At 40.6% G+C, this 17,000-nt stretch overlaps 1 protein-coding gene across 3 annotated transcripts in view; it reads left to right on the top strand.

Annotated features, from left to right (window-relative positions):
• The window catches only part of LOC147020457 (E3 ubiquitin-protein ligase pellino homolog 2-like), a 69,310-nt gene that overhangs the window by 43,778 nt on the left and 8,532 nt on the right, over nt 1–17,000 (top strand). For 2 of the 3 annotated variants that reach the window (XM_085895783.1, XM_085895782.1), the window contains exons 2-5: nt 6,421–6,533; nt 6,823–6,946; nt 11,815–11,913; nt 12,048–12,230. In XM_085895783.1, the coding sequence (XP_085751909.1) occupies nt 6,478–6,533; nt 6,823–6,946; nt 11,815–11,913; nt 12,048–12,230 (462 nt within the window). In that variant the 5' untranslated portion in view covers nt 6,421–6,477. The remainder of the gene's footprint in view (nt 1–6,420; nt 6,534–6,822; nt 6,947–11,814; nt 11,914–12,047; nt 12,231–17,000) is intronic. The other variant, XM_085895784.1, reaches the window with a different exon arrangement.

Here is a 17,000-nt window from a genome sequence, read left to right as displayed (position 1 = left end):
CATATATAAACCAGCATTATAGTAAATCTATAGCACGACTTGTCCAATTCTATAACATACCATATATAAACCAGTTCTATCGTAAATCTATAGCACGACTTGTCCAATTCTATAACATACCATATATAAACCAGTACGATTGTAAATCTATAGCATGACTTGTCCAATTCTATAACATACCATATATAAACCAGTTCTATCGTAAATCTATAGCACGACTTGTCCAATTCTATAACATACCATATATAAACCAGTACGATTGTAAATCTATAGCATGACTTGTCCAATTCTATAACATACCATATATAAACCAGTACTATAGTAAATCTATAGCACGACTTGTCCAATTCTATAACATCCCATATATAAACTAGTATTATATTAAATCTATTGCACGACTTGTCCAATTCTATAACATACCATATATAAACCAGTACTATGGTAAATCGAAAGCACGACTTGTCCAATTCTATAACATATCATATATAAACCAGTATTATAATAAATCTATAGCACGACTTGTCCAATTCTATAACATACCATAAATAAACCAGAACTATAGTAAATCTATAGCCGACTTGTCCAATTCTATAACATACCATATATAAACCAGAACTATAGTAAATCTATAGCACGACTTGTTCAATTCTATAACATACCATATATAAACCAGTATTATAATAAATCTATAGCACGACTTGTCCAATTCTGTAACATACCATATATAAACCATTATTGTAATAAATCTATAGCACGACTTGTCCAATTCTATAACATACCATACATAAACCTGTATTCTAATAAATCTATAGCACGACTTGTCCAATTCTTTTACATACCATATGTAAATCTATAGCACGACTTGTCCAATTCCATAACATACCATATATAAATCAGTTCTATAGTAAATGTACAGCATGACTTGTCCAATTCCATAACATACCATATATAAACCAGTTCTACAGTAAATCTATAGCATGATTTGTCCAATTCTATAACATACCATATATAAACCGGTACTATAGTAAATCTATAGCACGACTTGTTCAATTCTATAACATACCATATATAAACCAGTATTATAATAAATCTAGAGCACGACTTATCCAATTCTATAACATACCATATATAAACCAGTATTATAATAAATCTATAGCATGACTTGTCCAATTCTATAACATACCATATATAAACCAGTTCTGTAGTAAATTTCTAGCACGACTTGTCCAATTCTCTAACATACCATATATAAACCAGTTCTGTAGTAAATTTCTAGCACGACTTGTCCAATTCTCTTACATACCATATATAAACCAGTATTATAGTAAATCTATAGCACGACTTGTCCAATTCTATAACATGCCATATATAAACCAGTTCTATAGGAAATCTGTAGCATGACTCGTCCAATTCGATAACATACCATAAATAAACCAGTTCTAGAGGAAATCTATAGCATGACTTGTCCAATTCTATAACATACCATAAATAAACCAGTTCGATAGGAAATCTTTAGCATGACTCGTGCAATTCTATAACATACCATAAACTAGAGGGGGAGCACTCGGGAGAGTGCAAAACCTCCGCCGCCAATACTGCTGGGTCACTCAAGTGAACCTTATATCTTATTCATTAAATATGATGTCAACAGTGCTGACAGTTATAGTTCTTTTCTCCAACATTTTTTTTTGGGGGGGGGGAGGGGTTGGAAATCACTTAAAACATGTAGAAATGCAAAAAAAAAAAAGAAATCGAAATTTTGTTAAAAAAAAAAGTTGCAAAAATTTTTTTTCTCAAACAATTTTTTTTTGGGGGGGGGCGGGGTTGGAAATCACATAAAACATGTAGAAATGCACAAAAAAACTTTTTTTTCTCTAACATTTTTTTGGGGAAGGGGGTTGGATATCACTTAAAACATGTAGAAATGCAAAAAAAAAAAATTTTTTTCTATAACAATTTTTTTGGGGGGGGGGTTGGAAATTACTTAAAACATGTAGGAATGCAAATTTTTTTTTCTTTTTTGGGGGGGTAACAATTTTTGGGGGTTGGAAATCACTTAAAACGTAGAAATGCAAAAAAAATTTTCTCTAAATTTTTTTGGGGGGGGGAAAAAATTTTTTGGGGGGGGTTGGAAATCACTTAAAACATGTAGAAATGCAAAAAAAAATTCTTTTTTGGGGGGGGTAACAATTTTTTTGCGGCGGGGGTTGGAAATCACTTAAAACTTGTAGAAATGCAAAAAAAAAAGAAATCGAAATTTTGTTGAAAATAAAGTTGCAAAAATTTTTTTTTCTCTAACAATTATTTTTTTGGGGGGGGGTTGGAAATCACGTAAAACATGTAGAAATGCACAAAAAAACTTTTTTTTCTCTAACAATTTTTTGGGGAAGGGGTTGGATATCACTTAAAACATGTAGAAATGCAAAAAAAAAATTTTTTTTGGGGGGGGGGTTTGGAAATCACTTAAAACATGTAGGAATGCAAAAAAAAAATTCTCTTTTTTGGGGGGGGGGGGGTAACAATTTTTTTTGGGGGGGTTGGAAATCACTTAAAACATGCAGAAATGCAAAACAAACAAAAAAAATCTCTGACAATTTTTTTTTGGAGGGCAGGGGGGGGGGACCAAGTCCAAAATTTAATGGCATGCTCCTTGGACCATACCTAACCCCCCCCCCACCAAGTTTCGTCGAAATCCGTCGAGGAGTTTTTTCCGTAATACTGTTCACAAACAAACAAACAAACAAACAAACAGAAAGGGGTGAAAACAGTAACCTCCATCCATCTTCGAAGATGGCGGAGGTTAATAAACTAGTTCTATAGGAAATCTATAGCATCACCAGTCCAATTCTATAGCATTCCTGGGTGTGCGCTGCCGCTCGCCTCGTCGCCACAGGGCGAATCCCCCTTACCTGTGGCTAGTATTTTAAACCACCCATTAGCCACTGTGGCTAATCCATGTTTTAGTGTTTTTTTTTTTTGTTTTTTTTTTAACCAGTTTTAGACGAATTTTGGGTGATTTTTAGTACAGAATTCAACCTTCGTTGAGGCGGCCGCCATTTTGTATATTTCGATAAGCGAATCACGCGTGATTTCGTACAAGCTTATATATACTAACTTTAGTAGTTTTAAACTAGTTTCTAGTAAAAAAAATCGACCGAAATTACACATGATTTCCATGATTCTCGTCTCAAAATTTTATTTTAATTTTTTTGTTTTTTTGCCGGAATGATTCGGCGCTACTCGGCGCTACATGCTTCGTTGGGTTCGTGGTTGCCAGGTGAGTTTTGACACAATCAGTAGTAGTACCTGTAGTAGGACGAGTTTGGATGAGAGAGTGAGTTTGATGGGTGATTTTGGTTGGTTGGATGAGTGAAGTTGATGGGTGAGATTGGTTGGATGAGTGAGTTTGATGTGTGAGATTTGTTGGGTGAGATTGGTTGGATGAGTGAGTTTGATGTGTGAGATTTGTTGGGTGAGATTGGTTGGATGAGTGAAGTTGTTGGGTGAGATTGGTTGGATGAGTGAGTTTGACTGGCATGAGGTTGGTCCAATCCTGGTCCACAACCACCCCCATCCCCCACTACCACCTACTAAAGGCACAACGACCACACACACACACACACACACACACACACACACACACACACACACACACACACACACACACACACACACACACACACACACACACACACACACACACACACACACACACACACACACACACACACACACACACTATCACCACCACTACCACCGTCCCTCACAATCACCACCTCCCCTGATGGTCATTCATTCAACCAATCTCGCACGTCAAACTCATTCATCCAACCAATCTGAACAATCCAACTCACTCATCCAACCAACCTCACCCATCAAACTCACACATCCGCCTTAAAATTAACTTATTATTTCATATTGCTAAAAAATAAACTTTTGAATAAAATATGTGGCTATTTCCTTTCTCCTGTGGCTAATCATTCTAAACCTGGATTAGCCACAGTGGCTAATTCCTTTTGAAAGCCAAAGCACACCCAGCATTCTGTCAATAAACTAGTTTTAGAGGAAATTTGTAGCATACCATAAAAGAGGAGGAGGAGATTGGGACCAGACTCTGCAGAGCGTTGGTACTGCTTAAGCAGTCTCCTTGACTATTGGACACAATTCTGGATGGGTCGCCACTTCGACTTAGTATATCAGCATGCTGGCACTCATTTTTCAACCCCAGGATGACAGGCTGAGTCAACCCCACCTGGTTTTAATTCAACAGCAAAGTGGGATTTGAACTCAGGACCCTTGGATCTGAAGCCTACCTTCCTCATCATTAAGCCAACACCAGCATACATATACGTATTACATAAACACATTGATATGTGATCTTACACAATTTATACTTGATCTTACACACATCATAGGTGACATATACATCTATATATTACTAAAACTCTCATCTTGTATGTATGTATGTTCTCGAAATACAGCCAAAACGGTACACGATAGCGCAAATATTTTAGGGCCACCTTACTCACCATTCTCCTGCGGTGTGCAGTATAAAGTTGCGTTCAAATCGGGCAACAAAGAAAATTATTAAAAAATCAATTCCCGATTCAGTCAAGTACTCTTCGGGATATTTGATTAATGCAAACAACCTCAGCGGTATAGTTTGCTGGAGCTATCTTTTTTTTTTCTTTCTTGAAATGATTTTTTTCATCAACCGCTGTCACAACGGGAACCCAACGGGTTCATGGGTCGTCTAGTACTAAATAATTATACACACATTGATATTTGATCTTACACAAATTATATGTAATGTATTATACATATTGTGTGTGCGTGTGCACATGGCAGTGTAATATATAACATGATATCTCAAAAAATTGTTTACGGATTCGGATGAAACTTGGTGGACAGGTTGGGTGTGTGACAAGGATGAACTGCTTAAATTTTGGTGAAAATGCAGATCTTGATACGAGATTTGCTTAATTTTTAAAAGTGATTCTTCACCATTGAGAGATCGGGCCAAAAACGATGTATAACATGATATTTCAAAAATGTAATGGGCCCGATATGTTTTGACGGAGGTGTACACTCTACCGAGTGCCCTTCTAGTTTGTCTTTTATAACTTTATGTGCTGCACTTTGTGGAATGGGGACTATAAGAGACAGTCAGAAGGTTTTCCCCAGCGTTGAAGGGAAGGTCCTTTCCCAATGAAATTCAGCACAGATGTTCATTCCTTTTGGTTTCCACTCGGTGTGCTATGCTGTTATTTCTCAATGGTTGGTGAGTTTCCTTATGCTGGTGCCAGAGAAGTCTTGTTTTATGCTCTGAATTTTTCAAAAGGTTCACACCAAACATTTGATCCCCCTCATGCTGATGTTTGTAATTGATAGTGTGGGTATATGTGCAGTCAATGAAGGGGTGATAAGGTACCGTAACCATTTGGTCAGAGATGCATTCAGATTTTTTTTTAATTATTGCAAACTTTATTCAAATTGAAATTCAGAGTGATATGCTGAAGAGAAAAGTGACAAAGTGGACAAGCTGATTGCAGTGCATCTGCTGATTGGAAGATGATAAAGGGTGGAGTCGAGTGAGAGAGGAAGCATGCAATTGTGAAGGGTTGACATTAATCCAAATGCCAGTCTGTCTGGCCTGGTGTCAATGTGATCCCAACCACAACCTTCCTAGTGTGCGGTTGAAGCGATACCGACCCTCAGTCTACACCGCTCTGGTCGATATCCGCCTGCCCAGCGTCCGGTCGATGTCACCCTTCCCGATGTGCTGTCGAAGCGAACCTTTAAAATCTGCCTGCACGTATCCGGTCGATGTCAGCCCAAGAGTCGGCCTCTCCTGCATTCGGTCGATATCACTCTTCTTGGTGTGTGGTTGAAGCAAGCCCAAGATTCAGCCTGCGCGGTATCAGGTCGATGCCAATCCGAAAGTCGGCCAGAATCCAGTTGATGTTGCCTTGCTCATTGTGCGGTTAAAGCAAGCCCGAGTGTCAGCCTATCTGGTGTACTCTTTCTATCGAGTGCAGCCTGTGGCTGCTGGTTGCATCATTGGTTGGAACCTGGCTATACCGCTGATGCAGTGTCCCCCATTACCAGTACACTGGTGCTCATTTTGCCGACCTCAGAAGGATGACAGGCTGAGTCAGCCTCCTGGTGTATTTTAATTCAGCGGCCAACGGGGCTTGAACTCAGGACCCTAGGATCCCAAGCCGCCACCCTAACCACGAAGCCAACACCAGGATCCGGTGTACTATGAATGCTAGCCTGAGTATCAGTCTGCCAAGCACGTGGTTGACGTGAACCTGTGCGGTTGACATGAGCCTGAGGGCCAGCTTGCCCGAGGTATGATAGACTCGAGTGCCGGCATGATCTTGCCTAACTTTCTTCCTGAATTTTATTTGTCCTTAGGATTGAGAGCCGTCAGCTCTTCCTCCAACCTCTGTGACACACTTCCAACCACAATCGATGAGTCATGCAGGTGGTGATGAGCGGTTGAAGTACGGAAAGCTCCTCGTGGTTGGGTGGGTCTCACAAGTGAATCTAAAACTGTTGCAATGTAGGATGGATAAAAGGAGTGGATTAGGTTGCTTACAGTGATTTGTTGTGAGATGGACATTGTGGTTTATGTTTGATTCATGAAACTTTGAAGTGATGAGCGAATTAATTGAGAATGAGTAAAGTAGATGGGAAATGGTTTTTCATAAATGGCTAAAAAATATAGTGGGGTTGAGGGAATGTTAGAAGAGGAAGTAATTGAATTTTGGAATGTACAGGTGGTAGTGATTGTCGAGTCGGATGTGTTTGACGCAGGTATAATGGTTCGCTGCCAGGGGGAAACCGAGGCCGACAGCGGAGTCGTATGCCGTTGTACCGCCGTCCAACAGCCAACGGTGTTAAACCGATTCTGGGCAGTCAGGCTTGGCAACAGGAGAAGGTATACAATCGCCCGAAGAGCAACAATTTCACTCCTTTAAAATGAAAGGCAAGGAAATAGGAAATTAATTTTTCACCTTGTTTCTTCATATTTAAAAAATGAATGCACCATTAAACGGAAAATACCAATTTGGTGAATTTGTCAGTAACTTCTGTGGACGCAGTCAGGTATTATCCACAATTGGCCGAAACACATGTGAAGCCATTTGCAGACCCATATACCATCAACTCCATCCATGTCTAACCTCCAGTGGTGTTTTTTCTGTAGCAATCTTTTTCCTTCCTTTTTATTTTGGTTGAACGGAATTCTTGCTTCTGGCCTTCAATGTTTCATCATCCATGGCAATCTGATATGATGAAATAACAAACCTGTGGTGTGGCTACTTTTTGACAAATTAACAAACTGTGTCATTTTGATGTATCTAAGTATCGTAGTAATATATTTGAGACGGAATATGAATGCGGATCAAGTATCTTAAAAGGTGTGTACATTAATTTGATGGAATAAAAGAAAAGAAGTCAAAACTTAGTACGTCTTCTGTCTGTCTTGCTTGTTGCTTTTGTAAGCTGTCCGCAGTTACAGGTAACTGTTTACTGGTCTGTAACCTCCTGCATACGTCGTACAGTTATGTCGATGAGGGAACGAGTATGGATTGTCGGAAAAGAAGTACAATCCACCTTTGTAATAATAAAGCTGCGTACAAGTGACCTTGTTTGAATTTGTTGGAAGGAATCTCGTATTCAATCGTGTGTAACGTAAAATAAAATAAATGAATAAAAGAACGGACAGTACTTTACAACAGTTGACAGTGCAATATAAATTTGATCACATGATATGATTTATATAAATGTTAAATACGTGTGAACGGCCCGATTAAAAAGGGCCTTGAGAATCGGTGATATTTATTTTAAACCTGAATTCCTGTGAGTACGCTGCATTTATTTTATTTTTATGTACAACATCGAGGCCCATATGAAAGAATGAGGTACTGGAGGGTGAAAAGGCAATAAGCTGACAATGAGGCAACAGTTGGACATGATGATCGCAGGAATGAACTCTCGAAAGAGCAATCGAAGATTGCAGACACTCACCGGGACTTGTTTTGTGTGGTTTAATCGTAGAGTACGTATTTTGTCGATATACTCTCATTCTAATTGTGCCGTGCATACTCCATAAACGTACTCTCATTGTAATTGTACATACAGTACTTTGTTGAGGTACTCGGTTGACGAAAGATAAGGTGTAAAAATTGTGGTCTATGTTGGCGCATAAGGTCTGGACAAAGAAACGGACCCGAATGCAATATTTAGTAACCTGGGAAGGGGAGGGACCTAGTAACCAAGAGTGTTAGTGATGTAGGGTTAATGGGAATTATAGAGGATTGCAGGTAGGGATGGTTGATGACATGAGATGGTCTGATTGACCAGCCTCAGAAAGGATGGTTCCGCAAACAGGAGAAAAGAGAAACAAAAAATGTTTATGGACGATGTGCCGAGATTATTTAAATTTTTTTGAGGAGTTTAACCAAGAGGGGGCAACTAGAAGAAAGCGTGCATCAGGGAGTTGCTCGAGAGTGCCGGAGGGCTGAGAGAGCAGAGAAATCTCGACTGGAGAAGATGAAGCCACCAATCTGTCTGAAACTTGAGAATAACAGGCCTTGTGCCTCGGCCTCATCAAAGGAGATGCCAATATGAAAAGCCTTAGATTTCACAGAAACTAGGAGAGACTCTTTGTGATTTTTATTTATTATTTATTTATTTGCAATCTGCGGCTGGCTTTGGGGGTCAGCTTTGTGACGTTCTCAGCCCAGGAGACGTCGTGGTTGATTGATCAAGACTGAAGTTAAAGAGAATAAACCTCTTTCATTTGCTGCACATGGGACTGGATAGGTGGGTTCATTTGATAAGCCTTCTGGAGCGACAGGGTAAAACTGAGATTCTCCATGATTGAAAGACGTGTTTCATTTGTCAGACCAGCATCTAATCATTTCCGAATCAGCTGAGAATGTCACCTGCAAAGCAAAGAAAACAGCATCTGCAAAGAAAAAGAGTTGTTTTTTTTCCCAGTGCATCAGAGAGGTCATTTGTGGAGGCTCTGAATAATATTCGGCCCAAGACACTGTCTTGGGAACTTCAACCTCCACTGGGAGACGAGAGGAAACAAAGGGGTTACATTGATATCCACGTATTGATGCACAAGAGGAAAAAGTCTGAAAGCCTGGTGTGAAGGTGACCTTGTGTTCTTCAGGCAGCAATTTTGACAAGCACAACATTACGCCAGAATGTGTCCAATGTCTGAGATATGTCCAGGTTGACTGTCCTGACCTATTTATGATTTAGGGCCTCCTTCCATTGCTGAGAGAGGGGAAGTAACATCTCAAGTTGAGTGAGCGAAACGGAATCCAAACTGATGGTCAGAGATCAGGCTGTTTGAAAACGGGAAAGACTTGATGCTGGCAGCAGTGATGGTTTTCAGACTTTGTTTACAAGGGTAGTAAGCTTCCTGGCCTGGAGTTGAGAGGGAGTGTTTGCACTCTTTTTGTGGACAGGCATGAAGTTTGCTGACTTCCAGGAGGATGGTATGCAGCCAAAGAGTAAGCATAGGCTGAAGAGTGCAGTCAGGGAAGAAGCAAGAGCAGCATTTGAGGACACTGGCACAGATGTCATTTGGACCAGTAACTGAAGTCGTGTCGAGGCTGGACAAAATGTTTTCTACCTTCTCAGGTGAGAAGAACACAATGTCCAATAAACAAGTAGATGTTGGATGTGGTAAGATGGGGACAGTGGGTTATTTTTTATTTTATTTTTATTTTTTTGTCATTTGGTAGCACAAAATTTCAAAATTGCTGAATATGGAAGAGACACTTTGAAGCTTTTTGCCCTGCACTCGTCAGGACAATCGCAAGGATACCAGAAATAAAGATCAAAGCAATTTATGCTCACATGTGGTCACTGATTGATTAGTTCACGTGATTGACAATGGTTGTTGTCTGCATGCCATGGCTGTGAGGCACTGAATGAACCAGATGGCCCCAGATTTGCTACAGTGCTGCAGTTGTATCAAACAAGTGAAGCATTTGTACAAATTTATTTTTGCTTGCAGAGCACAGGACTTTGTGTGTGTGTGGATGTGGCATCAAGGATACATAGATGTGCTGCACTACGTGTTCAGGTCATGATCTGAAACCAATCTACGCAATGCTTTTCAGCTCACTCTGGATTATTCAGCAAACGCAATTAGACCTCAGTCATAATTTCGAGTGAGCATTTTAGTTGGCTTCTTGCGCACACGAGTTGATTGTACCCAGCCTGTAGCTTGACTACTATGAATTGCCAAGATAGAACATACTGCTTAATTTGTTAATTCGTTATTTGGGATGTACGGCTTACGTACCTGGCATCACACTGGCACCGAAACTCATGAATTACATTTTTTAATTGTATGGTCGGCAGCACATCTTTCCGGATCGGAGAGAGCATTGTGTGAGTAGTAAATATCAGGCGCTTCGTGACTGCATCGTAGCAGAATGAGACTGCTTATTTCATCTGTTGCTTGAATCTTTGGGAAATTTTACTTTTCTAGGGGCGCTTTTGGTAAACCTCATGTTCCTCAGGTCTGAAGCTGGTGTCTCGAGACCAATTGCTAATTATGCTTGCTATACATCCAACAATGACAATGAGTTGTTCAGGGTAACCATTATCAAGCCGAATGGCTTTGATGTGCTCAATTTCCGCAACAAGCTGCACGGTGAGCAGATGACCGAGGCTCGATTCGCAAGAGTTGATAACGGCGATGTTGTAGCGTGTGGGATTAAATGAGTCCCATCTTATGTAACTACTGAAAAACGACCCATTTTCCTTTATTTATATCTTCATCCAGTTGGAGGGATTATTTAAATAAAAATTGCAATTCCCTACTTTTGTTTTGAGAGTTGTGTATTCTTTTGAGAAAGTGCGTAACAAATAATGTTGCAACATTCCTTGTTCAAAGTGATTGAAACTTGGTCCTGAAGAGAACTTTGTTTGATCAGCCGTTCATCTTTTGGCCTGTCATATTTCATCAATGTCTTCTTGTGCAGGATGTCATCAAGTTTGACACCGGATCAAGTTTATCCTGTGGTGCGTCCAGCTACTCGTGTTCAAAAGCATATAATCAAAGATCGACGGAGTATGGTTCTCCTCTTTCGGTTGAATCCCTGTACATCAGTTATCAAGTGTCAGAACTCAAGTCTCTCTGTATTGTTGGCATTTATTGTGAGAAAATGATGTCATACTTCCATTATCTTCATCTCGAAGAAGCACCAAACCTTTCAGGTATTTCGCTGTTCCAACTTCCATGATCGACCCAAAACGGCGTCCCACACTCTCCACACCACTTCCACCAGTTTTGGATTGCTTTCCTTCTATTTACTATCCTTACTTCTTTCAGGATAAATGAACTTGCTGCAGTGACCTTGACAATAGCAAGCTGGCTCATCAAAATTCATCAATTTCCAGCAGTTACCTTTGTGTAGGCCTAATGGAATACTCACACTGCTCAGTTTATTATTATTTTTTTTCTCCAAGCACTTCCTAAGAGCTATCTGAGATAAATACGACTCCTTGTGACCAAAATTAAACTTCCCTCTTGAGATTGCATTTGTGGTTGATGTCATGCGAGTCAAAAGTTTAAAATAGAGTTGGATCGCAAGATACAACAATCACATGGTGTTTTTAAATGACTTGCGCAAGGAGCAGCTCATAAGAATAATACTTGGTTTCTGTTCTTGATCGCAATGAAGGCACTACTCAACTAGTGAGTGGGAATATAAAGTGCATTGCAGAAAATTGAGGCTGCCGATTGATTGTTTGCCTTATCCTGGGCCTCAGGATTCCAGTCAAAGTGGGCACAGTGTGTCCTTTGGTGTGCCTGGGCACCATCCCCTGGTCATCAACTATGTCCGAGATGATACAACTGATATGTTCCAGGTAACACCTTGTTCATCACTCTTGTGCATTAGGGCATTTACTTTAACTATCACTTTTCCCCATTTGTACGTTTGTCTTGGATTTCATTTTGGCATGTATATCTTCTAACATCATGCTCTCTCTCTTTACACAAGGTGGGTCGTTCTCCTGAGCCTCCTATAGACATGGTGGTTTCCGGTCGCCGACAAGGTGACGAACTCGGTGGTGTATGCACAGTTTCGCGCTTTGCGTGCCGTTTGATTTGTCAGCGAAACCCACCACATCGTGTCCGTCTCTATGCTGCTGGCTTCGATACCAGCAACTCTATTTTTCTTGGGGTAGGCATTCTCAGATTCCCCCCCCCACCCCCACCCCCATGTGGCTCATCTAATGCCTTTAGTATTTTGCTTCTTTTATACAAGGTCAAAGCTAATGGAGGAGCGAGGTGACAGACGATAAAAAGGTTAATGAACTGACAGTGGAGCCATAGTTTCAGACGAGCGATGGCATGAACCAGCAGGAAAAGAGGAGATGGTGGATGAGATGAAATACAGTGACCGAGTAAGAGGTTAGGTTCGGTAGCGTTAACGGGGATAGAAAATATTGTTGGTAGGGATAGTGCCTGATATCATTTGGCAGAGCACCGCCTGCTTGAAGCTATGGATAGAAGAATGGGATTGAACATCATCTAGATGGGACCACTAATGCGAGAGAAGTGGAACAAAAAAGTTGAGGTGTGCAGTAAACCTGGGTTTGGGGGTTTAACCAGGTGGGGGTGACTGGAAAAACATATTGTACATGTGCAACCTAGAGGGAGATAGGAGCTGAACTGCAGGATAGGCGGTTAAAAAAAAAACAGGCCACCGACCTGTCTGGGATATGAGAGCAACAGATCCCTGTGCCTTGGCCAAATATCACAAGAGTTGACAATGTTAAGAACTTTCGTTTCTACAGTTTTCTGGAAACAGATTTATTGCTGGGGTGCTATTCCTTCGGGGAGAGCAGTACTACATTAACTTGTGGATAAAGGCCTTGTGTGCTGAATAGTTCTGATTTTTCATGGAATGACTGAGGATGCCCAGTCTTTTGCTGGCTTTGGAAGCTAGGTTTCGATTTGGTCACCCTATCAGAGGTCCTGGCTGATGGGGCGGTCTGCCCGTTCAAGAGACTGAATCTCTTCTAGGGGCCAACTATGGAATTTGATATGGGTTCCATTGACGATTTTTCTGTTACAACTTTTCCAGGAATGAAAGACATGTTCCATTTATCAAACCGATATTTATTTCAGTCTTGAAAACCACCGGTAGTGAACTTGGCAAATGGAGCAGCGTTCCAAACTGTCGAATGCCCGAGTACGATGTCCAACCATTGCTGAGGGGAGCAGCAGCAATGATGGATTCCATTACTTTACTTGTAATTGGAAGTAAATTTATGAGTCGTGGTTGAGAGCTTTCTGTTTTTGCACCTTAATTATGGATGGGAGTTACATTTGCTGACTTTCAGGAAGGATGGTACCTTCAGGACTTTGATAAAATGGACTGATTGGAGAGTTCAGTCCTGAGATTTGCAAGATTGTTTTCTTGTTTGCTTAATGATGTTTGTCACTTTTGAGCTTCACAGATTGATCTAAACTTTCCCTTCAGTCGTGTTGTGCGTCCATGATGAGAAAGCAAGATGGTTGACCGTAAAAGCCTCACCACCGGATTCCGTACACCAAGATTTGGAGGATGGATAGGATAGCTACAGATGAACTGGGATAAGCATGTGCCTCAAGCCACATGGGATAAACGTTTGTGGGAAACTTCACCAATCGGCTTGCTTTAATTGCAACTTTATTGATGTTCAATTTATAGCAGAGGAATGGTTGTTTCAGTCAAAATTGTGTGGACTGGCATCACGTTTAGACCAGACCAGGCAGGAAACTGAAAGGGAAACTCAACTTGAATTTTGAAAACAAAATTGGATTCGATCATGATCAATTATTTTGACTTTGCATTTGAATAAAACACTTGTTCAACCAGAACGGCACTCGGTAGAGCGCATACCTCCGCCATGCTGAGCAGTTTACGTTTTGTATCCCACTGATGGGCCGGATCTGCATCCAGACCTGAACCAAAATCGAATCGGCTTTTTCATGTCACCTCACCAACTCGTCCACCCAGTTTTGTTATGATCCGTCCATAACGTTTGGAAACCTCATGTTGCGTATTGTTTTTGGACTCGTCTTTCTATGGTGAAGTCACTTGAATAAAAACGATTGAAATATTCTCATATCCAGATCTGGAACTTCAACAACATCGAATCGATTTCAATAATTCATCCTTGTTACACACCCAACCTGTCCACCAAATTTCATCTGAATCCAACAACTTTTTGAGATTGTCATGCATGCAAACAAACAGAGGTGAAAAACCTAACCTCTGGTGGTAGAGGTAAAGATAAATCATTAAACGTTAAGTAGGAAATGCAAATTGGTGAGTTTCCAAATAATTGGTGTGGAGGCTGCAACGTCTTGCCTTTTTGTTGGCCCATGAATGTCTACGATGAAACTGGTCATGTTTTTCCACAGCCAATAAAGGACCCACAAAGGAAAAAAAAAACCACATGGCTGCCTCACCTCCACAGAAGTTACTGGGAAATTCGCAAAGTTTCTTTTATTGCTTCATGATGAATTTTTCATGACCCAAGATATAAAGTGAGACATTCCATCATGACCAGATAAACTTGGTGAATCTCAGTTTATGAAATTGGACATCTAGTTTCCCTTTCATGGGCAACCCTACCGATGATTGATTAAATGTTGATTACAAAAAAAAAAAAATCACAAAATCGCTCCATGTCGTCCTTTGAAAGAAAAAGGAAAGGAACATTTCAGTGATTCCATTTATAGAAAAGCAAGGGAATTTTTTTCTTCTTCTTTTTTTTACTGGAAAAATAAAAGCTATAAAACAGGTATTTTTCACTTGAAGCAAAATTGCACCTTTTGATCAATAATTTGACGATGGGAAGACCACGTATACTTCGGCGCCTGGCATTGAAATAGAATGCGACAAAACCCGCTTATTCCGATGTAGCTTCTACTACGGTCGAGAGTCTGAAGTGTTCCAATGTATGAAAGTTTGTGAATGATTTGATAAGGACATCGGGGGAAATTAAAATGAAGTCCTGAAATAGGTTAGGTGACACTATAGAGCCATATTGCTTTGATTTCTGAGTGAAATGGACGGCAATCACTGATTCAGATGGTGATCAAGGCAACCATTGCAATCATTTACACATTGCAGATTGGTGAGTTTTACGCTCGTTACTTGTATCCGTTACTGAAGACTTTGAAACGTATTACTTGGCTCTTTGCATTGGCCTTGGCCTTATGCCACGAAGCCTCACACCGTGTCCGATCCCTGGCATCGTAAATTTAATAACCTTGGAATAGGCTAAAGGCCCTTGTAGACTATGGGTTTCTAAAAAAAACAACATTTTCTCTGGAGTGTGCTGGGAAAAGAATCTCACTTTTTTTTCTGCAGAATCGGGATAGGGATGAAAATGGCAAGGCAACGGATGGGGAAAAGGTAATGCAGTGACATTAGGGCACCGAACAGGGAAGGGAACGACCAGGAAAAGAGGAAGTGGAAGAAACATAGTAACAGGGTCATGGGAGGCCCATGAAAATTAGCACAAGGATACATAGACCCACGACAAAAGCAGCGCGAAGGTACTCTAGACGCGATCCCATGAATGTATTACATTTAAAAAAAAATATATATATATATCTTAAACAAGACCGTTCTAGAACAGGGATGTTCATATTTGGAAGACTGGTCATCAGAACGAGAAGATCGTGTCCGGTTGAAACAAAACGGAACACACGACAGAACGGTCCACTTTTGTTGGTTGTGACACAGACGTCCCATGGCACAGATCATAGGCCTGCCTCTTAACTCCGAACCCTAGCCCTGAGCCCTTGTGGCTAGCTATTCTGCTCCACACGATGCGGAAGTCCCATGACACCTTTTTGTTTGTATTACTGCATGTTGACGTGTTGCCGGAGAAACGTATGGAAAATTGAAAATAATTACCGGAAATTATCGATTCATATCTCGTGCATCGGGAAAGGCAATAACGGTGGATTATCCTTCCACCGAGATGTCTTGGGTCAAAGGACGGGCAAGAAGAATGGGTTTCACTTGTTAATTCTATTATTTTTCCATTCCAGAAATGAAAAAACACCGTCTGTATGATACCAAATGTTAGTTTTGGATAAACATGGATAGAGGTGTTTGGGTTCTCCTGAAATGGGAAGATTTTTTTTTTCCATTTGATGTGCATTAAGGATTTTTAAAAGAACGAGTCCCTCTTTTGAGTCGATGAAGAGTTTACTGTCCACCGATGCAGACCGACACTCTTTTACAAACAAGACTAGTTCTTCGTTCTATTTCATTTAAGGACTGTTCACTGTCTGTTTTAAAAAAAAAAACATCTCAGGTATTACTTTTTAATAACTCATGGAAGGCTAATGGAGTTTCCTTGTATATTAGAAGACTGTCGACGTTTTACCTGAATGGCAATCTTGTTTGACCATCTTTGCAACTGGTCACTAGAATATACTAGAAATGTCAACTTAATGGGATAACCTTTTTTACTTTTAACTACATGAGGGTCGAGGCTCAGAGTTGCGAAACGACAAAGGATAACAGGTTCATAAAATACCGAAGGAGGTTGACATCTAAAAGGAAGAATAACACAAAAACCAGTACCAATGGCTTGGAGAGAAACAGAATGGGAATTGATCATCATGTGTAGAACGGATTGTGGATGTGCATGGGTGAATGCGTGAGGTAGTGATGGGTAGCACGTTGGAAAGATTGACGTGAGGACGAGGAGACGACGAACACAGGGAGACCATGCTGCAATCAGGATAATAAGGGGGAAAACTAATGCAGGTGGGCAACCAGCCTGGACTTTGTGAGGGTGTGCAGGTGAGTTGTTGAGCAACACGTAGGACCTGAGGTGGCTTGTTCAGGGGAGTTGGAGAGGGTAGGAGAAATTAAGGCCAGATGTAAACTTGTATAAAATAGAGGCCATCAATCTGCTGCCAGTGGGAGAGTGAA

Source organism: Eptatretus burgeri, chromosome 9 (assembly GCF_056783735.1).
Source record: "Eptatretus burgeri isolate ZD-2024b chromosome 9, Ebu_testis_v1, whole genome shotgun sequence".
Classification (NCBI taxonomy): domain Eukaryota; kingdom Metazoa; phylum Chordata; class Myxini; order Myxiniformes; family Myxinidae; genus Eptatretus; species Eptatretus burgeri.
The sequence above is the reverse complement of the archived record's forward strand: the minus strand, read 5'-3'. Positions and strand labels throughout refer to the sequence as shown.